General features: G+C 45.3%; 1 protein-coding gene across 1 annotated transcript; it reads right to left on the bottom strand.

The window, feature by feature from the left end:
- Positions 1-1,936: 1,936 nt before the first annotated feature.
- Positions 1,937-10,861, bottom strand: LDHA (lactate dehydrogenase A). Its single transcript, XM_024118662.3, has 8 exons — positions 10,730-10,861; positions 8,825-8,942; positions 7,687-7,860; positions 6,760-6,871; positions 6,359-6,420; positions 5,582-5,699; positions 3,377-3,500; positions 1,937-2,676 (listed from the first exon to the last, which is right to left on the bottom strand). The coding sequence occupies exons 1-8, from the start codon at positions 10,853-10,855 to the stop codon at positions 2,512-2,514; spliced, it is 999 nt and encodes a 332-aa protein (XP_023974430.1). The 5' UTR covers positions 10,856-10,861; the 3' UTR covers positions 1,937-2,511.
- Between the last annotated feature and the right edge of the window lie 14,589 nt (positions 10,862-25,450).

Raw genomic sequence — 25,450 nt, 5'->3', positions numbered from 1 at the left:
GTCATCACTTGCATTTGAATCCTTTTCAGGATCTAAAAGATAATCTATTTTCTGTATCAAAGCCAGTAGTTTGTTTTTAATGTGGGTTAGATCATGCAGTGAGGCTGCTTAAAACCCTTCAATCGCTTTCCATTACACTTAACCAGTTTTTACCACAACCTACGAGACATTCAAGACTTGGCCACCTTCTGTCCCTCCAACTTCATCTAAGACACTCACCACACTTCCCTCCAGCTTTTGGACAGCTTTTTCCTGTTCCATGTATCTGGAAATTTCTTCCCCAGCCCCTCTCAAAGTTGATTCCTCATTTTCAGTTTCAAACATAAATGGCACTTCCTCTAGCTTTCCTTGACTAATGTCTCAACTACCATCAGCTCCCTACATCTCTCCTGTTTCTCTTATGGCGCTTTTCACAACCTACTACCAGCCCCAAGCAAGGGGTTCACAGGAGTGGCAGTGACTGTTGGTCCTGTACTACCACTTTTGTGTGCTTCCTTCCACAGCAGCTCCTGGCCCTTGTACCTCATTTACCACAGGGCTGTGAGCAAGAGACAGCTGACCTGGATGACCTCCAGATTCAAGCTCTACACCTGCCTCAGGCCAAAAGAGGGGTCATTTTAGTAGTGACCAAACTCCTGCTCTAGGTGAAGAGGCTCTTCATTCATACCTGCCCAAGGCACATGTTCTGAACGTCCCCTTTGCTTCCTCCACTAACTGGCAACTTCTGTGAGATGAGTCTAAGTCCTGCTTAATCCACTTCCCAAGGTTATTAAGACTTAAAATGAGATCATATAACAGTAAAAACAATCAGGGCTTCTAGCAGAGTTGGCCTACCCTTGCCTGGCGCAGGAAGGTGCACAGTGAACACGGAACATAATGTACCAGAAAGTAAGGAAGATTTCTAAGATTAAATCTGAAAATTCATGAAAGATTAGTTTAATAAATCTGTTAAGCATTTTTTGTCACGTTGATACTGGCTAATTTATTGTATGAAATAATACGAAGTAAGGGTAAATACTTTTTTTTAAAGACTGAAGATGCATCAAAGTCTACAAAAGGCTATAGGAATAATTGCACATTTCTTTAGGGGGTAATTAAAAAGTTCTTAGATAGTGGTAATAGCTGCACAACTGTGAATCCACAGAATTGTACACTTTAAAAGGGTGAATTTTGTGCTATGTAAATTATATCTTAAGGCAATTATTTTTTTCAAAGCCTATAGGAAAACAAATCCTATTATAACAGCTAATTGTCAAGCCTATGTAGGTTAGTCTTGTCCTTCTACATTTGAGACACATTAAAAAAAAAACAAAACATAATTCTTTCCCTTATCTAGCTCTCAAGAAGGAAACTTTGGAAAAAAAAATCCTGGAGGAGTGATGACCATAAAGTTGTTCTAGTTAACCTCTATAAGTATGGTTTTTAGGCCTGGAGAAGAAATATGCAAAATAGAAATATTTTAAGGGAAATCTAAAGAAAATTTTTGAGTAGATAACCACCAGGACTATTTGGTTTAAAATTGTTAAGTACCATTATGTTACTGCTTCCAGAGAGTAAAGGTTCTTAAAAATTTTTGTCCCCCTGTAGTGGCAAAGTACCACTGCTTATGTTCAGTTGGCAAATAATGTTTTTTACATTCATGTATAGAATGTTACCTGTGTGAACTGTAGGGTAGAAGTTATGATTAGCACTATAATCAAGTTATCTCATAATACTTTGGGCCTTAGTATATTAAAACAATTGATTACAATGGAAATGGTAACAAAACAGCTAGTCAATCTAGTCACACCCTTAATATATTAATTCTTATTAAAGTCTGGTCATTAGAAACAGTACCCCCTAAAAAATCATCATAGTGTTGCCCAAGAATAACCTAATGGCTCCCATTAATGTAATTAACAACTTTATCACTTTGTATCTTAATAAATTAGCATAGTCACTGTTCAAGGTTTATTTATTGTTTTAGTTGGTATAACAGATAGTTGGCTGCATTATTTATGTTGATTTTTCTTTTTTACATTACATGGCAATGTATACTATTCTGATACATATAGTCCATAAAATAAGATTCTTTAGAACAGTTATGCGCACAGGACATGCAATACTGGATTTATAATCAATCCCAGAATGTGATTAATTGGAGAAAAAAAAGAGTTGGGCTAGGCATCTTGGCTAAAGGAACCAGAAGTTATATAACACAGAGTCAAATACACATCTGGTTTGAAGGGCAACTGCAGCATCTGCAACATTGTCAGTGGTACCTCTTGAGGAAGTAGAACTATTTTACACAAACCAATTTAGGACCACACAAGATAAGTGCCATGCAGCATCAGGATACAGCTGCAGGGTTTTATGAACCATTCCTATTGCTAATGTTAGGAAATTGATGTTTTTCCTAGGCTGTCTTAACATTACTGCTTTAGTCACAGATCAGATATAAAGGACAATATGCACAACCTCCAACTAAAATCCTGTTGTAGCCTAGACAGTGAAGTGGTATGATATCAGACTTTAAAACTGCAGCTCTTTCTGGATCCCCCAAAGTGTATCTGCACTCTTCTTCAAACAGGCCTGTTCCTCAGGAGTCAGAGTCACTTTCACAACATCTGAGATTCCATTCTGTCCCAAGATGCAAGGAACACTAAGGAAGACATCCTCTTTTATTCCATAGAAACCCTGAGGACGAAATGAAAAATATTTTACGTTTTTTCTATGCATTCTGGGATCTCCCAAGAATTTCATTCTTTACAATTATGAAGCTTACTTAATACAACTTGATAAGTAGAAATTCCTTTCCAGATTTTCAGTTAGGATGTAATGAACAGTGTAAAAGAAAGTCATTAACCTAGCAGCAAGATTTCCATTCTAAAAGAAAATCTAAATTATTGCCATTATCCATCGTACTTTGCAATTTTTTTTTGGCTGCTCCGCGAGACTCGTGGAATGTTAGTTCCCCGACCAGGGATCAAACCTGGGCCCTCAGCAGTGAGAGCACAGGGTGCCAACCACTGGACTGCCAGGGAATTCCCCGTTTTTATTATATAACACTTTGGTAACTCTAACTTGAGTGTGATTTCTGTTTTTCCCAAAGGAAAAAATTTGTTTTATAATCTTCCACCCATCTCAACAAAACTGAGTTTTTCAGTCATCAAGTTATCAAGTATCTATGTACTGAACACAGTATTGGTGGACATTAATCCTAAAGCTCAACCATGTCTTTTCAGAAAAGAAAGTTGCAGGTGCATTAATTTATTTCACTTAATTCAATGATTGAGGACTTAACAGTAATCGAATTGCTTTCTCAGAAGTTTTTTTTTCCTTTTAAAGAACAGGAAATAATGGCATTCAAGTAAAACCTATTACTACATAGACCTACCTTAATCATGGTGGAAATCGGATGCACCCGCCTAAGATTCTTCATTATACTTTCTGCCAAATCTGCCACAGATAGTCCAATGGCCCAGGATGTGTAGCCTTTCAGTTTGATCACCTCATAAGCACTGTAGGGTAGGGAAGTGTAGGGAAGGACAGGGAAGGGTAGGGAAAAGTAGGGTGGGAGGAACAAAGAAAAACAAAGCTTTCACTGAACATATGCTTTATAATAAATCATTTTTATAGTAAATAATACTATATAAATAATATAGTAAAGTTGCATTATATACCTAAGTGTAACCTTTGCACATGTATGCCAGGATATTATGTATGGGTATGTTCACAACAGTATTGCTGGTAATAGCAAAAACCTGGCAACCTATCCAATGCTCTCCAAAAGGAGAATGGATAAACTGTGGTATACTCATACAATGGAATATCACATAGCTGTGAAAACAAATAACTACAGCCACATGCAACAAAATGGATTCTTATAAATGCAATACTGAATTTTAAAATGCAAATCCAAGAAGATTACATATAGCATGCTTGACTTGGGATTATCTCAAGAGTGTGTATGTTGGGGGAGGGGTACACAGGGATCAGTGGGAGGAGCACAGAATTCACTCGTTTCCAAGCACCAGCAGACTACTAACTTCAACTCAACAAACGCTACAGTAAGTTGACAGCGACTGTCAACGCTTCTTGGGTTGGATGATGGGTTAACAGGTTTTAACTAAACAAATACAAATAAGAGGGCCTTGCCTACACCCATCATGATTCATTCTCCAATTCCATAAACTTGAGATCCACACAGGCTACCTTATTTAAAGTAGAGAATGCCACTAAGTTGAAAGTTTCCCTATTTGAACAATTTCTAACAGTTAATAATTATTTTCATTTTTTTATACCATTATGAATATATACCTTGCTTAAAACTTTATAATCTGAATAAGTAAGAAGCTAGCTGTGCTTCTATTCAGAGACTATTATAAGTTTTTAAAATTTATTTATTTATTTATTGCTGCATTGGGTCTTCGTTGCTGTGCACAGGCTTTCTCTAGTTGAGGCGAGCGGGGGCTACTCTTCACTGCAGTGCTCGGGCTTCTCATTGCAGTGGCTTCTCTTGTTACGGAGCACGGGCTCTAGCACGGCGGGCTTCAGTAGTTGTGGCATGCAGGCTCAGTAGTTGTGGCTCACGGGCTCTAGAGTGCAGGCTCAGTAGTTGTGGTGCACAGGCTTAGTTGCTCTGCAGAATGTGGGATCTTCCCGGACCAGGGCTCGAACCCTGTGTCCCCTGCGTTGGCAGGCGGATTCTTAACCACTGTACCACCAGGGAAGTCCCTGTATAAGATTTTTAAATTCTTATTCCTAACTAAATGAATCATATGCTTTTGAAGTAAAGACTGAATTTCAAATAGGGTAGACTTAATCTAACTTGATTTATCTTAGTTTACATTACAAATACAGAAAAGATTTATCATACTATAAATTGATAATTATGGCAAATAAAGATAGACTGACTGTAGCATTAATGTCTGCGATTTTTGTTACTTTTCTGTTTATTTTTACAAACGTTCGTTAACAACTAGAAATGAACAACTGTAAAGATGAGGGAAAGATTCATAGATGTATAAAGCTATACAGAGATTCAGCATCGGTCTTCACAGCCCTTTAATAGTTGCGTCAATCTCTACATTTACACCAAGGCTTCCTTGACTGTCCCAGCTGTACATGGTCTTTCTCTCCTCTAACTGTTGATTGGCAAGTCAGCATGCCTTGAATATCTCTTCGTGGCTTAAACTGCCATTTTAATATTTGACCATGTTATAATGTCTGCGATTTTCAATACCTTTACCTGTTTTATATTATAAGCTTTAACAAAACTTTAGGAAACAAGTTTTCTGACAGAGTAACCGAATGCAAAAGCTATTAAACTTTTAATCTTTTTTTTTTTTTTTTTTTTTTTGGCCACGCCATACGCCTTGCAGGATCTTACTTTTAATTTTTTTTTTTTTTTTTTTTTTTTGGCCACGCCATACGCCTTGCAGGATCTTAGTTCCCCGACCAGGGATTGAACCCACATCTGCAGCAGTGAAAGTGCAGAGTCCTAACCACTGGACCTCCAGGAAATTCCCCAAACTTTTAATCTTTTAAATAAAAATAATAAGTTTCAACCTTCTGTGTTACAAATTATGAGATCTATTACCTGTCAACCACCTGTTTGTGAACTGCTTTCCACTGTTCCTTATCTGCATCAGTGCCTAATTCGGGGTGCAGATTCTTCAGGGAGACACCAGCAACATTCACTCCACTCCACACAGGCACTAAAAGAAATAGTACAGAATTTATTTATTCCCATGCACCAGCCAGCAGACTAGTAATTCTGACCCACTCTTCTAAAATTGTCTTTTCTTATCTAAGGAGGATTATCTCCTTTTGGTAGGTGGTCAAGACTACCAATACTCTTTTAGATTTTCATTGATTAGATTTTGTAAAGCCAAGAATTTTCACTATATTCTAATCTGTTTTCTTAACTTATTGAGATATTATGAGATCATAAGAGGAATTTTCTTGGCATAAGGAACTGAGAACTCTGCATAAATTATAACATCTCTCAACTGTGATAATAATAGATTTCTTTCTCATAAACTCCACTTGGATTGGCTTACCTTTTCAGGGACAAGCAGTTTGAGTCCAAATAGCTGTGATTATTAAATGAAGTATCCTAAGCACTATCATCTTATTTAATATGTCCATTATAATAAATAAATTTCATTCCCCATCCCTTATACCAAAAAATGGCATACAAAATGGCTAAAATCTTAGCAATTCTTAGCATACAATTATACCAAAAGATAAGATTTCTGGAAACCATCTACCCTAATGAATGGATATCTGATTTAGGCTCTTATTTAGTAAAGATACTCGTCAATTTTTTTACACAATTTCTTGAAAACAATAAGAGAAAATAAGTTATGCTTACCACTAGAGTCTCCATGCTCCCCAAGGATCCATCCATGACAGCTTAATGGGTGAACTCCCAGCCTTTCCCCCATGAGGTAACGGAACCGGGCTGAATCCAAATTGCAACCGCTTCCAATCACAGTTTTTGGGAAAGCCGCTTATCTTCCAAGCCGCATAGGTCAAGATATCCACTGTGAAGAAAATATTTAGGCACAGATACTACGTGAATTATAAGGACTGACTACTCAGGATACATGGCTCTGTATAGATCTTGATATTGATCATGACCAATCAATATTTTTGTTACTATTTTTAAGCCTCTAAACTGTGTATAATATAGAAAATACATTAAGTATTCAAGAAGTGTAGTTTAATGAAAATAAGTTGTGCATCAATAACACATATGGGTGAACTCCCAGCCTTTCCCCCATGAGGTAACGGAACCGGGCTGAATCCAAATTGCAACCGCTTCCAATAACACGGTTTTTGGGAAAGCCGCTTATCTTCCAAGCCACATAGGTCAAGATATCCACTGTGAAGAAAATATTTAGGCACAGATACTACGTGAATTATAAGGACTGACTACTCAGGATACATGGCTCTGTATAGATCTTGATATTGATCATGACCAATCAATATTTTTGTTACTATTTTTAAGCCTCTAAACTGTGTATAATATAGAAAATACATTAAGTATTCAAGAAGTGTAGTTTAATGAAAATAAGTTGTGCATCAATAACACATTATTGGGACTTCACTGGTGGTGCAGTGGTTGAGAATCTGCCTGCCAGTGCAGGGGACATGGGTTCAAGCCCTGGTCCCGGAAGAGCCCACATGCCGCGGAACAACGAAGCCGGTGTGCCACAACTACTGAGCCGGTGCTCTGGAACCCACGAGCCACAACTACTGAGCCTGCAAGCCACAACTACTGAAGCCCGTGCACCTAGAGCCCGTGCTCCGCAACAAGAGAAGCCACCGCAATGAGAAGCCTGTGCACCGCAATGAAGAGTAGCCCCCGCTCGCCTCAACTAGAGAAAGCCTGTGCACAGCAACGAAGACCCAACGCAGCCAAAAATAAACAAATTAATTTTAAAAAATAAATTATTCATAAACTTATCCCTTATCCAAGATCTTCTTAGGCAAGTAACAAATTTTAAAGTGCAGACTACATTAATGGCATTGTATCCCTTCTAATGTTTTAAACTTAACTATTTTACAAAAACACAAACTCATTCTCAGGAGGAAAATGAAAAATATGAGAAATAAATATATATACAGATTATGATATATATTGATACTATCAGTTTTACTCTAGCTCATCTATTTTTATGCCACTAAAAGTCTCACCTGGATTGGAAACAACAAGCAACTTGCAGTTTGGGCTGTATTTTACAATATTAGGAATGATGAATTTAAAGATGTTCACATTACGCTGGACCAAATTAAGACGGCTTTCTCCCTCTTGCTGACGTGCCCCAGCTGTGATAATAACCAGCCTGGAATTTGCTGTCACGTTATAGTCTGGACAAAAGAGAAACAATAACCAGATTAGGGCATTTAAGAAAACTCCAGCAAAAGTTTGTTCCATTAACTTTTTTAATGGACAGTTTTATCAGTGTTTTGCATATGTGGCATATAAATGCCCAGACTCCTCCTTTTTGGAGTTTTATCACTGTGGCCACTTACATGGAGGAAGAATACATCAACAACTTCCTTGTATTCTGGTTCTAGTTATGTGGTTGGCTTTACATAACTATGATTGGGGGGAGCTGAAATAAAATTTATTTCATACTCATATCAAATGAGACACATCCCCCAATTTTTTGCCACCTGAGGTCAATGCTCATACTCTTCCATACTGCTATTTCTACTTAACTGCTTAATTGGGGTCATACCAGCTCAGGGATAGGCTCTTTTTTTTTTTTTAAGCAGGGGCAACTGCACACTTATCAAGCATGTCTTGCTTCTAGATACCCTATGGCACAGGGTAGTTAACCCTGGGATGAAGATAATGAAGGGAGTCACCTGTCAGATAAATGGTCAATGATTTTCAAGTGTCAAAACAGACTCTATTTGGGCCTATGTCTGTTTCCTGGCTAGTAATTGTAAAGTGTGATAGGGTTAAGCCAAGAATATCTGCTGAACAGACTCATTTACCCTAGTCTCAACCTTGTGTTAGTGTATGAAAGGAAGCAGTGGAAGTAAGTATATTTAAATATTTGAAGCAACGTGGTGAAATACGGACCTACAAAGCTTTGCAAATTACATTCTAATTCAGATGCTTTCCACATCATGGACGAACTGGAATTCCATTTAAAACCATTTGCTGGAAATTCAAACATTGATATCCATAGGTACCAATGCAAAATTGTTCAAAGGCTCTCTTATCCTGTATAAAAAAGAAATCTCTGAAGAGCTAGGATTTTCAAGCCTGATAAAGAATTAAGTCTAGCATAGAGTGTAATACAAACATGTTGAAATCAACCTTTGCCAGAGACGATTTTTGGTGTTCTAAGGAAAAGGCTGCCATGTTGGAGATCCATCATCTCTCCCTTCAGTTTGTCTTCTATGACATCAACAAGAGCAATTTCATCTGCCAAGTCCTAAAAGACAAAAAATTTTCAGTTCAATGGAAAATTGCTATTTCCAAACTTTTGGAAGGGCATGCAAAATTTCTATATTTCTGGAATAGGAGAGTTCAGCTACTTTATTAACTATTATCAGGACATACCTCAAAGTAGAGGCAGGCCTTCACTTAAGAGCTGACTCCCAGATGACCTATACATAGGAAAAAGCACTGACCCTCTCTCCAATCATCTCTCCTCATTGGAGCAACTCTGCAGGAGGTCCACCATTACTGTACAGAAGCAGAACACTAGACTGGCAGTAACTAATAACCAATTATGTAAAACTGCTCTATTTAGTCTCTCAAATTCGGTTTTACACATTGATTTTAGGTTGTTAGCCATTAAATAGATATTGATTAGTATTAAGACTTTAAAAAGTGATATTCTGGATCATTCCCTGGTTACATGTTTTCCATATAATAACCAACACTAACAGTTTTATTACATGAAGACAGATTTGTGCATTACAAAATGTTGGTGGAAAATATCCTTTCAGATGAACCTATAAAAGTTCATAGATGCATCTCAGACAAGGAGCACCAGCAACAGCTTTAATTCAAATGGAATGAGGACTATAACCAAAGAGGTATACTAGCTGAGCTGCAGATCTACCCCTAATCATCTACAGTATAATGAGTGGTCTGGCAGTTACTCTTAGCCACACCTGAGTTAGGGGTCATCACAGGTGTTTCATAGGCTTGGGAAAGATAAATGACATCAATTTCTGAATCAATGGGGAAAGAATAAGAGTTGGTAATACCATGTGGTCTAAGAACATAGAGAGCAACCTGTGTAGTTACATGACCTTTGCATAGCTCATTTCTGCCTTCAGTCCCTTCTCATTTCAATCCTTTTCTGTTCAGAATCCAGAATTCATCATTTCACTCTCTTATTAGGAACTCCAAACCTGAACTTAAAATATTTTAATATGTAAGCTGCCTCAATTTCTTTTTCATATAAACCAGGTTTGAGTGCTGTAAAAAGTACTTTTTTTTCCATATTTTTTAAATGAATTAATTTATGTAGTTTTGGCTGTGTTGGGTTTTTGTTGCCGCGTGCGCACTTCCTTTAGTTGCGGCAAAGGGGGGCTACTCTTTATTGTGGTGTGCGTGCTTCTCACTGCGGTGGCTTCCCTCGTGGAGCACGGGCTCTAGAGAGCAGGCTCAACACTTGTGGCGCACGGGCTTAGTTGCTCCGTGGCATGTGGACCAGGGCTCAAACCCGTGTCCCCTGCATTGGCAGGCGGATTCTTAACCACTGTGCCACCAGGGAAGTCCCCAAAAGTACTTTTTATTCATTCACAAGTTCTCTTTTTCTAATTAAATTTTAGCTCCATAATTGGTACCAAAACTGCTATCCAAGGAGGGGGACAGAGGGGATTAACATGGGTGGAAGACTTCCCACATTCAGTTTAATTTTTACCACGTATATGTATCAATTCCAAAATTACTTTTAAATAATTTTAGCTTGTTTAAAGGCACGGACTCTACTTTTTCATTTGTAGGCAACTAACGCAGGTTAATAAAGCACAGTGAATTTAAGAAACTGGGTCTCCAGCCTAAAAACCTTTAATTTTTGTAGTTTAGATACTCTTTTAGTATACCATCATGTTTTACAAGTTTGTTTCACATAAAGTTCTTTGAATGAGTGCATGAACCTAAATATCTGTATATACAATGTGATAATGCAATTCTTGGAGAGTGAGTGGAGGATGGATGGAGTCAAGGTTTCCTTGGCTTCCAGAGTGATAGGCTCTCACTTACCTTCATTAAGATACTGATGGCACAGGCCATGCCAACAGCACCAACACCAACCACTGTAATCTTATTCTGGGGGGCATGTTCTTCCTTAAGAACATTCTGAATCAGCTGATCCTTGAGAGTTGCCATATTGGACTTAGAACCGAAAGGAATCTATAAGGGGAAAAACGTGCACTGTCACTGCATCCTCTTTAAATTAACGCTTATTAACCAAAAGGTGTTCTGAAAAAGCTTCTTTTGCTTCCTTTTGGGGTAGCTGCCACTAAAAATCACAAGAGATGACTAAAAAGGGGGAGGGAAAAAAACTTAAAGACAAAGGAGAATTGAAAGGCCTAATGCCAGGATCTGGTCTGACTAGGATCTTGGTGTAAACGTCCTCACCTTGGCGTGGCAAAAAAATATTGACGTTTGGGTGTAAGTATAGCCTCCTGAGGGCTCACTCATCTTGACTTGTTAACTCCAAGTGGAGCTGGCCTTTCCTCAAACAAGATCACTGTGAGCCGCCCGCCCAACTCTACTCCCGTCACCAGGACTCCTGCCAAGCCCCTTCAGGACCACAGGTACGTGAGTAAAGGGACTTTGACGGCCTTGCCGCGTTGCCCAGCGCCAGAGTGAGCTCTGCTCATGCGCAAGCCCTCGCTTTCTTCTTCCTCACCCCTACCCCGCCCCCGAAGAAGCGGAGCCCGCGGATTTTACGCCCCGCCCAGACCCGGAAGATTAGCAGCTACCCCTCCCCCACCCACCTACCCATTCAGTAACCCTGCGCGCAAGCGCATTTCAGAGTGCTAGTGGCCGCCGGCTACCGAGAGGTGGGCCCTAGACCAGACAGCACAGCGGATGCTTGCGAGGCCCCGCCCGTGAGCGGACGTGACCAGAAACTATCCTGCTCTCTGGGTCAGTGAGCTCAGAATCAGACTTTAGACTAAACTAGCGCTCCTAAGCACACACGAACAACGTGAAGCCCGGCTGGCAGCCTCCCCGGCCTGGCGCGCTGCCAGAGCCAGATTTTAAATCGTGATATTAGGAACCCGGGACTGTTAACCAACCCACAGGGAGGCACCTCGTGTGGTTTCTGCCGTGATCCTCGTTGCAAAGGCGTGAGGCCCGGTATGAGGAAATTTTGTTACTACAGGAAGCTGCAGAGGCCTGAAGCCTGGAGCCCTAAAGTTAATAGATACTTGGTGGAACCCTCGATTTCCAGAGCCGGGGACGGGGTCTTCGACTCTGCTAATCCAAACCCGCACTGCATTCACTGGAGAGATTGTCGTAGATTGCATCCCGAAAGCGTGACCACGTCTAATCTTGACACTGCCCCAAAGGGCAAAAATATCCGAGAGGAATTCCAGGCAGGCAGCCCAGAGTCACCAAGCTGGAATCGAGTCTCTCCTTATAAATCACTGCTATTTCTAGACAGCCTTGTAAGGTTTCTGGCAGCCTGACAGGGGGAAAGGGAGTTCTTTCAGCGGACATCTGGTTTCACCAAAACCTAAGCTCTGGGCTGCAGCGCTCCCTTCAATGTGGGGATGCGGGTGCGGGTGAAGTCCTGACGAAAGAGGGTCTACGCCCCAACTCTGCCACCCACTCACTGTGACCTTAGAGATACCCCAACCAGTCTTAGGTTCCCCCATTTGTCAAAAGGAGGGGAAGGTACCGGATGATCCTCCTCTCATTACATTGTCTGAGAGGCGGGAGAGCTGGTACCCTTTCGGCTTCATATTTGCATGCACCCTGTCTAGCATAGCGCCCTATAACATCGTTAGCTGCTTAACACATGTAACTTGCGCAAAGAGCGCCCTTTAATCTGCAAGCAGCGGCTGCCCCCAAGGAGCCCACCTCTCGAGTCCGAGGGTTAAAATACAACCCGAGCGGCACCCAGCGCCTTTCCGGCTTCCAGGAAGCCGCCCCAGACTGCTGAGGCTTTTTCAGTTACATGGACTCCCGGAACCCGACTTCGAGTTCTGTGCAGTTTGCTCGTTTCGAGCCCGGAGGTATGCCCTCACCCCCACCCTTCAGACCTGTAGTCTCCGGGTCCTTCTGCATCCACCCAGGCCTTCGACCTCAGGTTAGGTGCGGCCACCTCCTTGGTTCCCCAGCCCGGCCAGAGGCCACTGTGCCCACTCAGAGCCAAAGCAGGGTGCGGCCGGGCCCAGAGCCCATTTGTGGCATGAGCCACCGCCCAGGTCTCAGGACTTCGCCTCTGGGAAGCAGCGCCCACCCCTCCCGTGAGCAGGCAGCGCGGGGCCAGCTTAGCCCGAAGCAGTCGCTCTCCCCCTCGGGCGCAGTGCGCGCCAGGCCCGATCGTACCGGGAGTGCACGTCGGGCGCGCGAGCGTCGGCGGCAAGCAGCGACGGACCCGGAGTTGGCGGCAGCTGCTCGGGTACTCCGAGCGGAGAGAGGGAGGGGCCTTAAATAGAACCGCGAGGCTGACGTCAGGGGGGAGCCGGGCGGACGTGCTGGAACCCACGTGTGGGTTGCGCTGGAGGCGGGCTCCGGGCGGGGCGGTAGAGAAGCCCCGGCGGCGCGCGCGCATCCTGAGGACCCGCAGGCTGACCGACCCACGTGCGCCGAGACATGTAAAGGGCTTTCCAGAGCCACGCTACCTCCGCACAAAAGTCCGGGCCAGAGTCATCAGCCGGGGTCAAGCCGACCTTCAATTTCCTCTTCCATAAAATGTGAAAGTTACTCTCAAGAAGGCTCGATCTGAATTTTTGCCGCTGTTGCCCAGCGCCCAGAACAGCTTCTACGTCATAGGCACTCGACAAATATTTGTTGAAAGAAAGAAAATGCCCAGCACACTGTCAGTCTGCTTACCTAAGTCGAGCGATTTCCAAAACTTGACCCTGCTTGTCCCCCTACTGCTAAACCTTCGAAGTCCCACAATTCAAAAGTAAAGCCTCGGGCTTCCCCGGTGGCGCAGTGGTTGAGAGTCCGCCTGCCGATGCAGGGGACACGGGTTCGTGCCCCGGTCCGGGAAGATCCCACATGCCGCGGAGCGGCTGGGCCCGTGAGCCATGGCCGCTGAGCCTGCGCGTCCGGAGCCTGTGCTCCGCAACGAGAGAGGCCACAACAGTGAGAGGCCCGCGTATCGGCAAAAAAAAAAAAAGTAAAGCCTCAGCCTCTCTGGTCTGCACTCCCTACTGCCCCACCGGCCCAGCACCTTGTGTCCCAGCCACGCCCAAGAACAGTGGGGGGTTTTTTTGGTTTTTGTTTTTGTTTTTAGCATATCACATTCATTTTACCTCCAGGCCTTTGTTCACGCTGGTTCCCGGCCGGCCTTCCTCCTCCACCTCTTCCAGCTGTACCCATCTTCTACTACTCCCCCCACTCCCCCGCCACATACACTTACAGAGTCGGTATCTCCCTCCTCTCTGCTTCCACCACACAAGTCTATACATCCTTCAAACCTGTTTGCCTTCGAGGTGTGTGGGGCTCTGCTCTCCCACCTGCGGGTGAGTCTCTTAAGGGCATGGGTGAGTCTATGTCCTCCCTGCACCTGGGGCACCAATTTAGCCGCCAGCTCTGAGAAAGATCCCTAAATCATGGCTTCCTTGGTTTTGAAGGGAAAACTCTAACCTCATCTTCAGAAAAACAGGGCATCTGTCTAGCACATCCTAACCGTTTTCCTGTCCCTCCAGGAGGCCCGGTGGAGCCCAGGAGGCCAGGAGGTTTGGGGAGGACCTAGGCTGTCTCCCCAGACACACAGCTGGAGGGGCTGAGGGCCAGCCACAGGTTCTCCAGGGTTCCTCAGGGCAGGGAGGACTACAACAGTGTCTGTGGTTCCTTAGTCTTTGCAACAATGTCCTCATTCAGTCAGGGCTGGGCCCCTGGCTTCCTATCAATGCAACCGCAGCTGTCCGGAGCAGGAAGGCAGAGCATGGAGAGCAGACGTTAGGCTGGGGAGACAGGTAGGAACCTTCACCAGGAGGGCTCTGGGACAACCTCTGAAGATAATCTAGGCAGAAAGTTTTCAGTCCCCTAAATTAAGGCACCTAACAACAGTTCACTCCAAGCACAGCTTCCCTCTTTTCATGTAGAACAGGAGCTTCTATTTAACTCTGCAAATACGAATCAAACAAGTACCATTTACTCAGCACCTCCTGTGTGTTAGGCAGCAAGTTAGGCAATCCCCATACTCATCGTCATTTTAATTCTTTGGAGCAGGCATAATTATCCCCATTTTTCAGATAAGAAAACTGAAGCTCAAAGAGATTCCTGACTTTGCCAAGGTCCTACAGCTAATAATTGATTTCAGCTGGTACTTTAACCCAGGCTGATGACTCCAAAGCCTGTGATTTTTCTTCTGTATAGGATGTCGTCCCTCCCCCACCCCTTACCCCCCAATTCCACAAAGGTCAAGAAATTATATAGGGGGCCCAAGCCAGTCCCAGGCTCAGTTTTCAGTGAGAGGCAGTGGGTGGCAGTGGGTGTCTCTGCCTGTCTGCTGGAGCTGAGACATGGGTCTCCGCATCCTCAGGCTGGCACTTACACCATTGGCACGCTTGCTTCTCAGGCCTTTGGCTCGGGCTGGAATATATACCACCTGCTTTCCTGGGTCTCCAGCTTGCAGACAGCAGATCGTGGGATTTCTCAGCCTCCAAAATCGCATGAGCCAATTCTTTATAACAAGTCTCATTTTATATATATTTTTTCTTTCGCTGGAGAAACCCTGAGTAATACAGTGTCCTGACTAATGCAGTCCAAACAGAAGAATTTCTGTATAAAAGTCAAAGCCGAGGGTGGGGCAGGAAACTGTTTCAGAAGGCAGAACAGACTTCTCACCCTGACCAAGTTTTTTTTTTGGGGGGGGTGGCCTCCTGAAAAGGGAAAATCTCACAGAGAGGTGGTTTGACCAGGGGACAGGCTGGCCTCAGAGAATGGGTGCTATCCAACATAAGATTTTCCTAAAGTGACTCTGGCCAGAGAATGGTGTCTACCCAAAACACAGAGTCATTCCTTTATCCAGTAAGTATTTATTATCTTCCTCCTCAAGAACATTCAATGGCTCCTCAGTCAGTGGCCTCCAGGATAAAATTCAAATTCCTTGGAAAGGCACACTAGGCTTTCTATGATCCAGTGCCCACATCCCTCTCCGGCATTACCTCCTATTTTCCTTCATGCCAGTCCCAAGGGTACTTACCACGTTCCCCAAATATGCCACCCACTTCCACCTGGGCGGTTCCTTCAACCCACATGATGCCCTTTGCACCATCCCTGCCCACCCACACCCCACACCTCCATATATCAAATGCTGTTCCTTGGGCTTTATATTAAATTAGTTCTTATTGCTGTGCATCTCTTTCTCTCGGTAGACTGTAAGCTCCTAATGGACAGAAACTTTCTCATTCATCTCCACATCACCAGCATTTATTTGTTTAATAAATGTATTTTGAATTATGTGCCTGCTGTGTAAAGGGCACCATTCTAGGTGCTAGGGATACAAAAATGAATAAGACAAATTTATAAGCTTTCAAAGCTTTCTCCACCATTTAGTGGAGAAAACCAACAACATCCCCCTCTATAGTTAAAGTGCAAGATAGAATGTAAATTAACACAAAAGATGTAGAAAATATTGCTCTAGTATTCAGAGGAGAGAGAGATCCTTTGGCCAGGGATACCAGTGAAGGATTCTTGGAAGAGGTGGGATCTGAGCTCAGCCTAGAAAAAGAGTTCAATTAATGAAGATCAGGTGTTGAGAAAGCAGAGAACAAATACCTGGAGACAAGAAATTCAAGGTATGTCTGGTGAATCTTTAGCTTTAAATGCCAGGCTGAGAAATTTGGGGGTTTGGTTTTTGGCGGTCAGTGGAAGTCACTGAAGTTTTGGGGAAATGGGAGAGATAGGGTGAAAGCAAGGTGGTTGAAAGGTGATGGTTGAGGGTCCTGAGTAAGGACATTGTTACACAACAGAAAGCTTCAGAACACACACAGCTCCAACCACCTCTGCACAAAACATACTCTTCTCTGACACACCCTACATGTCCCCATGGCACCTCTGAACGCTCGCTGACAGCCTGACATTTTTTCACCTTTTCCACAGTTGCAAAGCTGAGGGCTTTCCTAAGGTGCAGGGTCCAAGATGCAGATAGCCTCTTCCATCTCTGCTTATGTGCCAAAGCAGAGGCTCCTCTCTCTGGAAAGAGAGCAGGTGCCTGCCCCTGGGAGACTGCTTCATGTCATCTCCCGAATCGCATCTTCTTCTCGCATGATAGGAGGGGAAGCTGAAGACTCCAGCCCGACTCCTCAAGTTCTCCTGGGTGCCATCTCTTCTGCTATCCTGATGTCTCCCTGCCCCCAACTCCTTCTTCTCCCCTCCTCCAAGCTGGCTCATCCTCAGGCACTAGATGCTGCCTCTGTTTCCCTTTTTGGCCTAGACTGTCATTCCCTCCAGAGTTCATTGCTCACATGATCCCCTAACAATCCCCTCAGAAACTCTAAATTCCCTTTGCTGTATACTGAATGTTTGTGTCCCGCCAAAATTTATATGTTGAAACCTAATTCCCAATAGAATAGTATAATATTTAGAGGTGGGGCTGTTAGGAGGTGATTAGGTCATGAAGGTGGAGACTTCATGAATGGGGTTGGTGCCCTTATAAAAGAGACCCTAGAGAGAGCCCTTGTCCCTTCTGCCATGTGAAGACACAGCAAAAAAGATTGCCATCTATGAACTTGGAAACTGCCAGCATCTTGGTCTTGGACTCCCAAGCCTCCAGAACCATGAGAAATAAATTTCTGTTGTTTATAAGCCACTCAGTCTATGGTATTTTGTTATAGCAGCCTGAACGGACTAAGGCATTACCCTTCCAGCCACTTTCTACCCCAGGAAAGAGATAAGACCTGTGCCCTTTTCTCTCCATCCTTCCCTGGCAGGGAGTTAAGACTCAATCTTTCCATCCCATTGACGGGTTCCAAGGCAAAGACTGCCACCAGAATATAAGTGGCTCCCAAACTGAGGCCTTCCAAAATCAGTGCTGCAGAGGGAGTTCCAGGGCCTCTCCAAGCCAGACAATTCCCAGTGTAACAGAAGATGTCCCTTATCTAATCACAGCAGGGGAGGACTGTGGGAAGCTGCGACAGCCTTTCCCTCTGACAGGTTGGGTGGCAAGGACAGTGACAGTGGTGGCTTGGCAAAGATGAGTGAGCAACCTGGTGAAGAGGCAACCCTGACCTGGGGTTCTTGCCCCAGCTTTGTCATGGACCTCTGGGTGACATTATGGCAGTCACATTCCCTCTGTAGTCTCAGCATCCCTGCCTCTAAACATAAGAGGGTCTCTCTCTTCCAGTTCAAACATCCCGGGAGGCTCTGAGCTAAGGAGTTGAGCCTCCACACACACCTTCATTTTTCCAATTTTGCTCAGGACTCAATGGCAAAGGCCGCCCCCTATTTTGGAAAGTGATTGGGGCTACTATGGGGGTGGAGACAGACATCCAAGGCTCCTGGCTCCACCCATGGCAACAGGAAATCCATGCCTGGCACTCTCTTGTACCCATATTAGCTCCAAAACGGGGTCCAAAATTCCCAAGGCACTGGTGGGGTATTGGATTGTTAATAAAAAGCAGTCTCACAGGGCTTTGAAAGTGAATTACTGCTAATAGGAACCCATCTCTCTTTGATTCCTGTGTAGATGTTTCAAAACTTTACCAGATGGAGAATTACATTCCAAAGCCTAGTTCAAAAAAGAAGGGCAATTTCCTCTAAAAGTCCAAGAGGATCAAGCCAACTGTAAATATGAATACCACCAGGGAAGTGTATTGGTAATTTCCTGGGGCTAGGTGTGGGAAATGAATGGAAGTCTTCTTAGCTGTGCAGCTGCTGACTGCAGGGCCCCCTCACTGAAATTTGGGTCCTAGGTTCTTGTTTAAACTGGAGTACACAGGCACTCATCTAGCTGCACCTCACAACGCAGGCTCTACTGGAGAAGGAGGCCCTCTGCCCTGTTATTTGAGCCTGCTCAGAGCACCCTGACCCGAAAAGGTAGCCCCACCTCATTTTTCCAGGGTACCAGAAGGGAGCCTGGGATTCTGTTAAGAGGAACAAAAGGGAGCTCCTTTGAAGCCCAGGAGGCACCACAGGCTGTGATGGGTACAGACATGGAGAAGGCTTCCCTGCAGCTGGGCAAAGCTTATCGGGCCTTCTTTTATGTGTAGCTTAGTGGGGGTTTTCATATCCATTCTCTCAAGGCATTTTCACCTCAACCGAGAGAGGAAAGCAGAACAAGAATTTTGACCTCTGTTTTACTAGTGAGACTACCAAACCTCAAAAACTGTCATTGCTTCAGGCCCCTCATAGCTGGAAAGCAGCCAGGTGGATTTCAAACTCCTGGTCTAGTTTTTCTTCTCCTACACTACTCTGCCCCTCTGTCTTTCCTGGGGTGCCTCACAGCCTGGAAAGCAGTTAGCCGTTTGCTCTCCAAATATCAAAGGACAAATGTGATAAATACTCCCCAAGGTCCAGACAGCTCATCTGCCCACAGGGCTGCTTCAGGGCTGTATCTAATAATCTAATCAGCCTCCCTCTTCCTGGTGCTCCATTAGCCTGGCAAAGCCCAAATGTGTGCAGGGCCAAGCTCTGCCCTCTGTACAAACATACTTGCAGTGTCAGGCTGCCTTAAATGACATTTTAACTGAGCTGATCTTCCAGTTTTAGCCACAGAAGGGATGAAAGCCTAGGAGAGGCCCTCACAGCCTTGGCCCTCCTTTACCCACTGAATCAGTGAGGGACATCAGCCGCTCACACCTGCCCCTGCTTAGCTTACACGGCAGGGCCTCTCAGCAATCTGATTGGCCTGCAGGGTAGACATCATTGCGCAGTGGGGAAGTAGGGCTGGGAGAAGGGAAGGGAAGGGAAGGGAAGTGCTCTTGACTCTACCGTAGTGTTTCAGGGGTGGTGACTAAGAAACAGGAACCTCCCGACTAGTCTAGCGTTTTCTCCCCTGCACCAGACACCACGGCCTTCTCCACCAGCCTGGGCTGCTTCCTTGGCACTGTGGGTGTGGCTCTACTCCCGGCTTGGCTTCTGGGGTTTTCCACTGTACCAGAGCCTCTTCGAACAAGCCCTGGCTTGGGACTGGCAGCTTGTCGGAGAGGCCTCGCTCTGCAGGAGGCCACACCCCAGCCACTGAAGTCACAGGATTGCAAGAGGCCGCCTCAGCAGAGAGCTGTTCTCACAGAGCTCCCGGCCTCAGCCTCCTCTGCAGCCCCCTGGGCTGCAGGCTCATGATGTCACGGAGTCTCCCCCAGGCTGAGCTAGTTCTCCAGCAACCAAATTTCTCCTCCTCATTTCCTAAGGGAGGCTGCCTGGCAGCCATAGCCAAGATCTCCATGGTAACCAGGGGCCACAGTTTCCTGCCTTGGGTGACATCCAGAGCCAGCATCCTTGGCAGGGCTCCCTTGCAGACTCCAGTGGGGCTGACTGTCATTCGGGCCCATCACACCCCACTGTCGTGCCTGGAACGTAGGAACAGCCTAGGGAGGAAGCCCAGCTGGGTTTCCCTGGAAGACTTCAGACCCAGCAGGAGTTCTCTGAGCAAAGTCTTAGAACGGGGCAGGCTAGGAAGGCTCTTCTTTGGAGTCCACCTGCTCCCCCTGACATGGAATTGATTTCACAGGGTAGACTGTGGGGCTCTGGTGGTAAACCTTCTTTAGGGTAATGGGTGAAAGTTGAAAATTGCACAATGTGTTAGTTGCCTTTAGACTTCGCTCTCCCTGGCAGAGGGGGTGGTGCTGATGCAGGAGATAGTTTGCCATGGATTAGGCAAGAATCCCAGGTCCTTGTTACTCCTACCCCATAAAATGGCCCCTGAGGCATTTGAGGAGCTGGCAGGCTCTTAAACCAGCGTGAGTGTTTATCAATGTGGAGTCAAAGACTCCAGAGTGAGAGCGAAGGTAGCGTGGGTGCCCCGGGAGCAGAGATGGAGCTAAAACTCACTGCCGCAGTGTCAAGAACTGGGGCGGCCTCTTCAGAGAGATTCCGTTTCCAGGAGAAAACCAAATCAGAATGCCAAATGGAACTGCCCCTGGTATGACCCGCTCCTCCTCTCAGCGCTCTGTGCGCATCTCCGGGAGGGAGCCTGAAATTCAGTTGTGTGGATAGTGGACCGGGCAACGTTCATAGCCTTCCCTGCGCCCTGGGGTAGTCCTTCTCCTGTTCAACTTCTTTTCCCAGTCTCAGAGGGGAGTTCGGTTTTTTCTCAACTTGTGCCTTGGGCTTTTGTGATGCAGAATCAACACCTGGTTGGGGAAGACTGTGTATTTGGACTGGTAGTGGAAGAGAGGATTGGGGTCTACAGGATGTTAATCTGTATAATAAAGAGGAAGAGAAAATGTCTCAAGGGAATTTTGGAGGCAGTGGAGGTGGAAGACTGGAAAAGAGTTGCCTTAACTTCTGCTGACTGATGAAAGGAGATTTGAGAGTAAGGAGAATTCTTGGTCAATGCTGCTATGGACATCACTGTCATCTCCACTCTCACTTTGCCAAAGGGCGAGCCTGGGATTTCAGCTATTTTGAAATTACTTGTGATGCTGAAGGGTCCTTCCTAGTCAGTGCTAGGACACCAAACCTCGCGGGTCCAGACTTTGTGAGCATTGCAATAATAATCACTCCCATGTTTATTGAACATTTAACATGTACGTCCCCAGCACTCCTACTAAACCCTTTAAAAGTACTGTTTAATCTTCACAACTGCCCTATGGAGTAGGGCACATCATTACTCCTGTTTTCCAGAAACAGGAACTGAGTCTTGGGGAGGTGAAGGCACTTGCCCAAAGTCACACAGCCAGATGTGCTATAGCCAGGCTTCAAAGACATGAAAGCCAGGTGGCATCTGGGCAACTTTTTGGAGGGAGACCAGGTGCAGCTACTGCCCGTGACAGCAGGGACAATGGGGAGTTGCTCTCAGGAAATTGCTAGGCCGCGCTGAAGAGGGCTCTCTGGGGAAGCCGCAGCCTCTCACTGACCTAATGAAGCAGAAGATCAACGAAGTTGACACCAGGCATCGCTGCATGGAGGCCGCTCCCTGACTGCTCTGAACAGCAGGAATGTGCCGGGGGGCAGACGTGATCATCCCGGACAGCTCCTGTCAGCCTGTTTTCCTGCCATTTTGTTAGTCCTGGGACAGAGACGCTGGGGAAAACAAAGTCCAGACTGACCCTTTCCGAGGAGGGCCCTGTCTATCTTTCTGTCAGACATCCCTGCAAACTCCTCCAGTTGGAGAGATACTCTGCACATCTCCTAAGGGACAAGGAGGGGCAGATGGCAGAGCCTCCATCTGTACTGCATTCCTCTGCTGCACCAAACTTACTGTCCTTCAGGAAGAGGGTCCCCATGGGAACCTCAGCTTTGGGAGCCAGCCAGGTTCAAACCCTGACATGACTCCTGCTGCCTGTATGTTTCTGGGCAAGTCACTTTCTAAGCCTTATGAATCTTTGAAATAGGAAAAACAAGGAAATTGCTCAATAAACCATATTCCTATCTCAGGAAATGAGCTGAGGCGAGAGGCCAGTTTGTGGTCACTGCTCTGACCGTTTGTTTTATCTATTTCAGGCTCTAATTGGTTCAGAGCATTCTTGCTGGCCCTGCACCCAGGCCGAGGCTGACCCCTTCCTCAGGTGAGGATCTTCTAGAACCTGCACATAATGCCTGCCTTATCCAACCTTTTTTTTTTTTTTTTTAAGAGACTTTATTACCTACTACTAAAATTGGTTGTATATACAAGGCTGGGCTGGTCAGGGAGTGGCTACAAGTTTCCTAGTTTTTTATGGCATCCTTAGCTTATGATGTAAAGCACATGATTGTTTCTGGCCACCCTACGCTGGCCGGTCTCTGCCCCTTGCATGGATTCAGAAAGGCAGCCCCTGCCCGCGAGACCCTGGCCTCCCTCGGTTTTGTTTCTCTCACAGTTTGGAAAGAGAGGCAGCCATGCAATGTCCAGACAGCAGCAGGGTGAGGCCCATGTTTCCAGGGGACAGGCCTGCTGTTGTCTTTCCCTCAGTATGGCTCTTTGCTTTGGCCTCACACTGCCCTGGGTTTGACTCCTGATTCCACCACTCACTATGAGAACTTGAGCAAATTACTTCCTCTCATGGGGCCTCTGTAGAATGGGGATAATACCATTTTCAGAGGTTGTTGTGAGGTTTAAATGTAAAGCACCCAGCACCCAGTAGGTGCCCGATAAATGTTAGCTTCCTTTTCGATCCCTGGGGGGCAATCTGGAATGTTGAAATGAAGATACTTCTGGGAAGCTCTCAAGAGCCCCAATCTAAGAAGAGGGATGACCTCCAGGAGCTGGGAGAGACCTTTGATACCACCTGTTTCCCCACCTGCGCTGCCTCATCTGGGCTGGAGCTGTGCCAGGGGCAGTTATGAGACAAGCGAGTGGCCTCCCTGAGGCTGAGAACTGAATGCTCTGTCAGTGACCAGCCCCTCCCACGGTGATCACCCTGCATCTCAGAGCCGCAGGAGCAAAGGTGCAAAGGAAGGGAGGTGTCTGGGGGCAGAAATGCAGCTCTAAAGAGGGAGGCAGTTTCTAAGGGCCAGCTTTGCTCTTCTAGTGCCCACACTCTGCCACTCACAACTGGCTAACTCCAACCAGGCCCGAAGGATTTCTAGGTCCATTCCACAAAAACAAACAGTGAGATGCCCACACTGGACAATCCTTAGTTTCCATTCCAGCTGGGGGAAGAGCACAGGCCCTAGGGCTTTTTTAGAAAGAAATGTGCTTCTTAAGTCTCCTTTCTGCATCATGTAGCACTAGCTAGCTGCAACTCAGCAGCATTGGTGTTTAGCAAATATCAGTCATTGTCACAATGTTTGCCATTCCTGAATAGCACCCATACTACTCTATTCAACATGCTTCTTTAAATTGACTCCCTATTTTACTTAGCTTTATCCCTTGCAAAAATGTGCCTGATATGCCAGTTACATTAAATAAATAAATATATATAGACACACATTAAAATATATAACTATACAATTAGAAATTTGAAATGCTCAGTCATCTGATATTTACTCAACCCCCTGGAGGTGTGCTAAGCACACTTTAGAAAACACTGGGCTAGCGAACAGCTTAGCAGTGGGATCATGTGATATGCTCACACACACACCAGGGGAAAGAGCACGAGCTCAGTAACTTTGGCTTGCTCTATGACAAGGAACGGAGGATAGCTACGAGGGGTTTGGATTGTGGACAAAGAATGCTGCTGGACAAATCGGTAAACAAAGGATGTTGTGGCCATCAAGTCATCAGCCACTGCAGTCACTCCCAACGGTGTACCCTGAGTGGACTCAGGATGGAAAAGAAGAGTATGCTGGCCCTAGATAGTTGAGGTGCATATCAAAGGAATGATTTCAGTAAGCCCAGACTCTTGCACCTTCCCATACAGAGAAGAGCGCTAAATTCATTAACTTGAGGTGTTTGTTTTTTCTTTAATTAGCAGAAACCTTTTGCTGTTCAACTACCTGGTTTGTTTTTGCAAAACTCTTATATATGCTGGCTCCTCCCTTACCTCTTCAGAAGAATCCTTCAGAGCTATATGAGAGGCTGTCTCCCGGGCTTAAGTCCTCAGTATGTCTGCCAAATAAAACGTAATTCTTAACGTTTAGGTTGTGCCTTTTTTTTCAGTCGGTTTAGAGCAGTCATCTTACGGGGACTTTAGTCATGAAACGGTGAGCATTCACCTCAACACTAAAATAACCAAGATTCAACACTAGTTGATCTCTGGTTAAACGTGGCAGATTGAACTCATATGTTTATCTTAGTTCCTTCCCCAAATCCTACTAAAATAATGGGAAAAGAACATACAAACGTATAATCACACAAAGACCAAGAGACTGGAAGAGGAGACAACCGCAGCTGAGGTCTGTCAAACACATTTTAGAAAGCTGAAATCAGTGTGACGAACACGAGAGTGAAATCCAAGTGGCCACAGAGGGAGGTGGTGAAGAGATGGAAGCTGATTTGCACTAGACGGGCTCAGGAGCTGGAGGGAGCAAGCTCTAAGGAAGATAGGAGTACAGTGTGGGCCTGAAACAAGGGATCTAAGAGACTGGAGACTCCCGGATTCCTTCCCCACCTGCGCAACAACATGACTGCCTCCTGCCTCCACCCTCACTGAAAATAAGGGGTTTACTCTTTGGGGAAATGCAATCAGGACGCAAGCACAGTGGTGAGAGGCCCTGGGGCATAAGAGAATGTCTATAGACAGAGAACCCCCTTCCTGAGGCAATTCCCAGAAAGCTAGTCTCCAGGCTTATACTTCCAGGTAGAAACACAGAGGCTCCTTCTCTGGAGAGACTGAATGGTCTCAGAGAAAAGTTCCCCAAATACTGACATGTGAGAGACCTGGCTGGCAAAGTGGCTTCCCCCCAGTTACCCCAGTGGACGTCCTCTATTCGACAGACCTGCCTGTGCACATGGAGCTTCTAATCCACATTAAGTAACTTGCTCAAATATAAGGGCCAGCTGAGGGGTTTTACAGTCTGTTCAGAGTTTGGAGTGAAGTGGCCATAGGAGTGTTAGAAGATCAAGCCAACTGGAAACTGTGGTGAAAGAAAAGTTGGTCAAGAAAGTTAAGGGAACCTTAGTACCCTGCTCAGCTGTGATGCTGGATATCTTCTATTTGCCCTGCAGGTCCACTCTCTTCTTCTCCACCCTGCTCTGGGTTCTGAGGGGCTGACCTGAAGGAACCACACAGCAACGGTGCCCCCATGCCCTCTGCCTTCCCTGCAGAG

Source organism: Physeter macrocephalus, chromosome 16 (genome assembly GCF_002837175.3).
Source record: "Physeter macrocephalus isolate SW-GA chromosome 16, ASM283717v5, whole genome shotgun sequence".
Lineage (NCBI taxonomy): Eukaryota > Metazoa > Chordata > Mammalia > Artiodactyla > Physeteridae > Physeter > Physeter macrocephalus.
This window is presented reverse-complemented; position numbering and strand designations above follow the sequence as displayed.

Coding starts and splice junctions, on each gene's coding strand:
- LDHA (XM_024118662.3), bottom strand. CDS start 10,855: ATGGCAACTCTCAAGGATCAGCTGATTCAGAATGTTCTTAAGGAAGAA. Junction 6,872..7,686: donor GCTTGTTGTTTCCAATCCAG/GTGAGACTTTTA, acceptor TTTTCTTCACAG/TGGATATCTTGACCTATGTG. Junction 3,501..5,581: donor CACAAACAGGTGGTTGACAG/GTAATAGATCTC, acceptor CCTACCCTACAG/TGCTTATGAGGTGATCAAAC.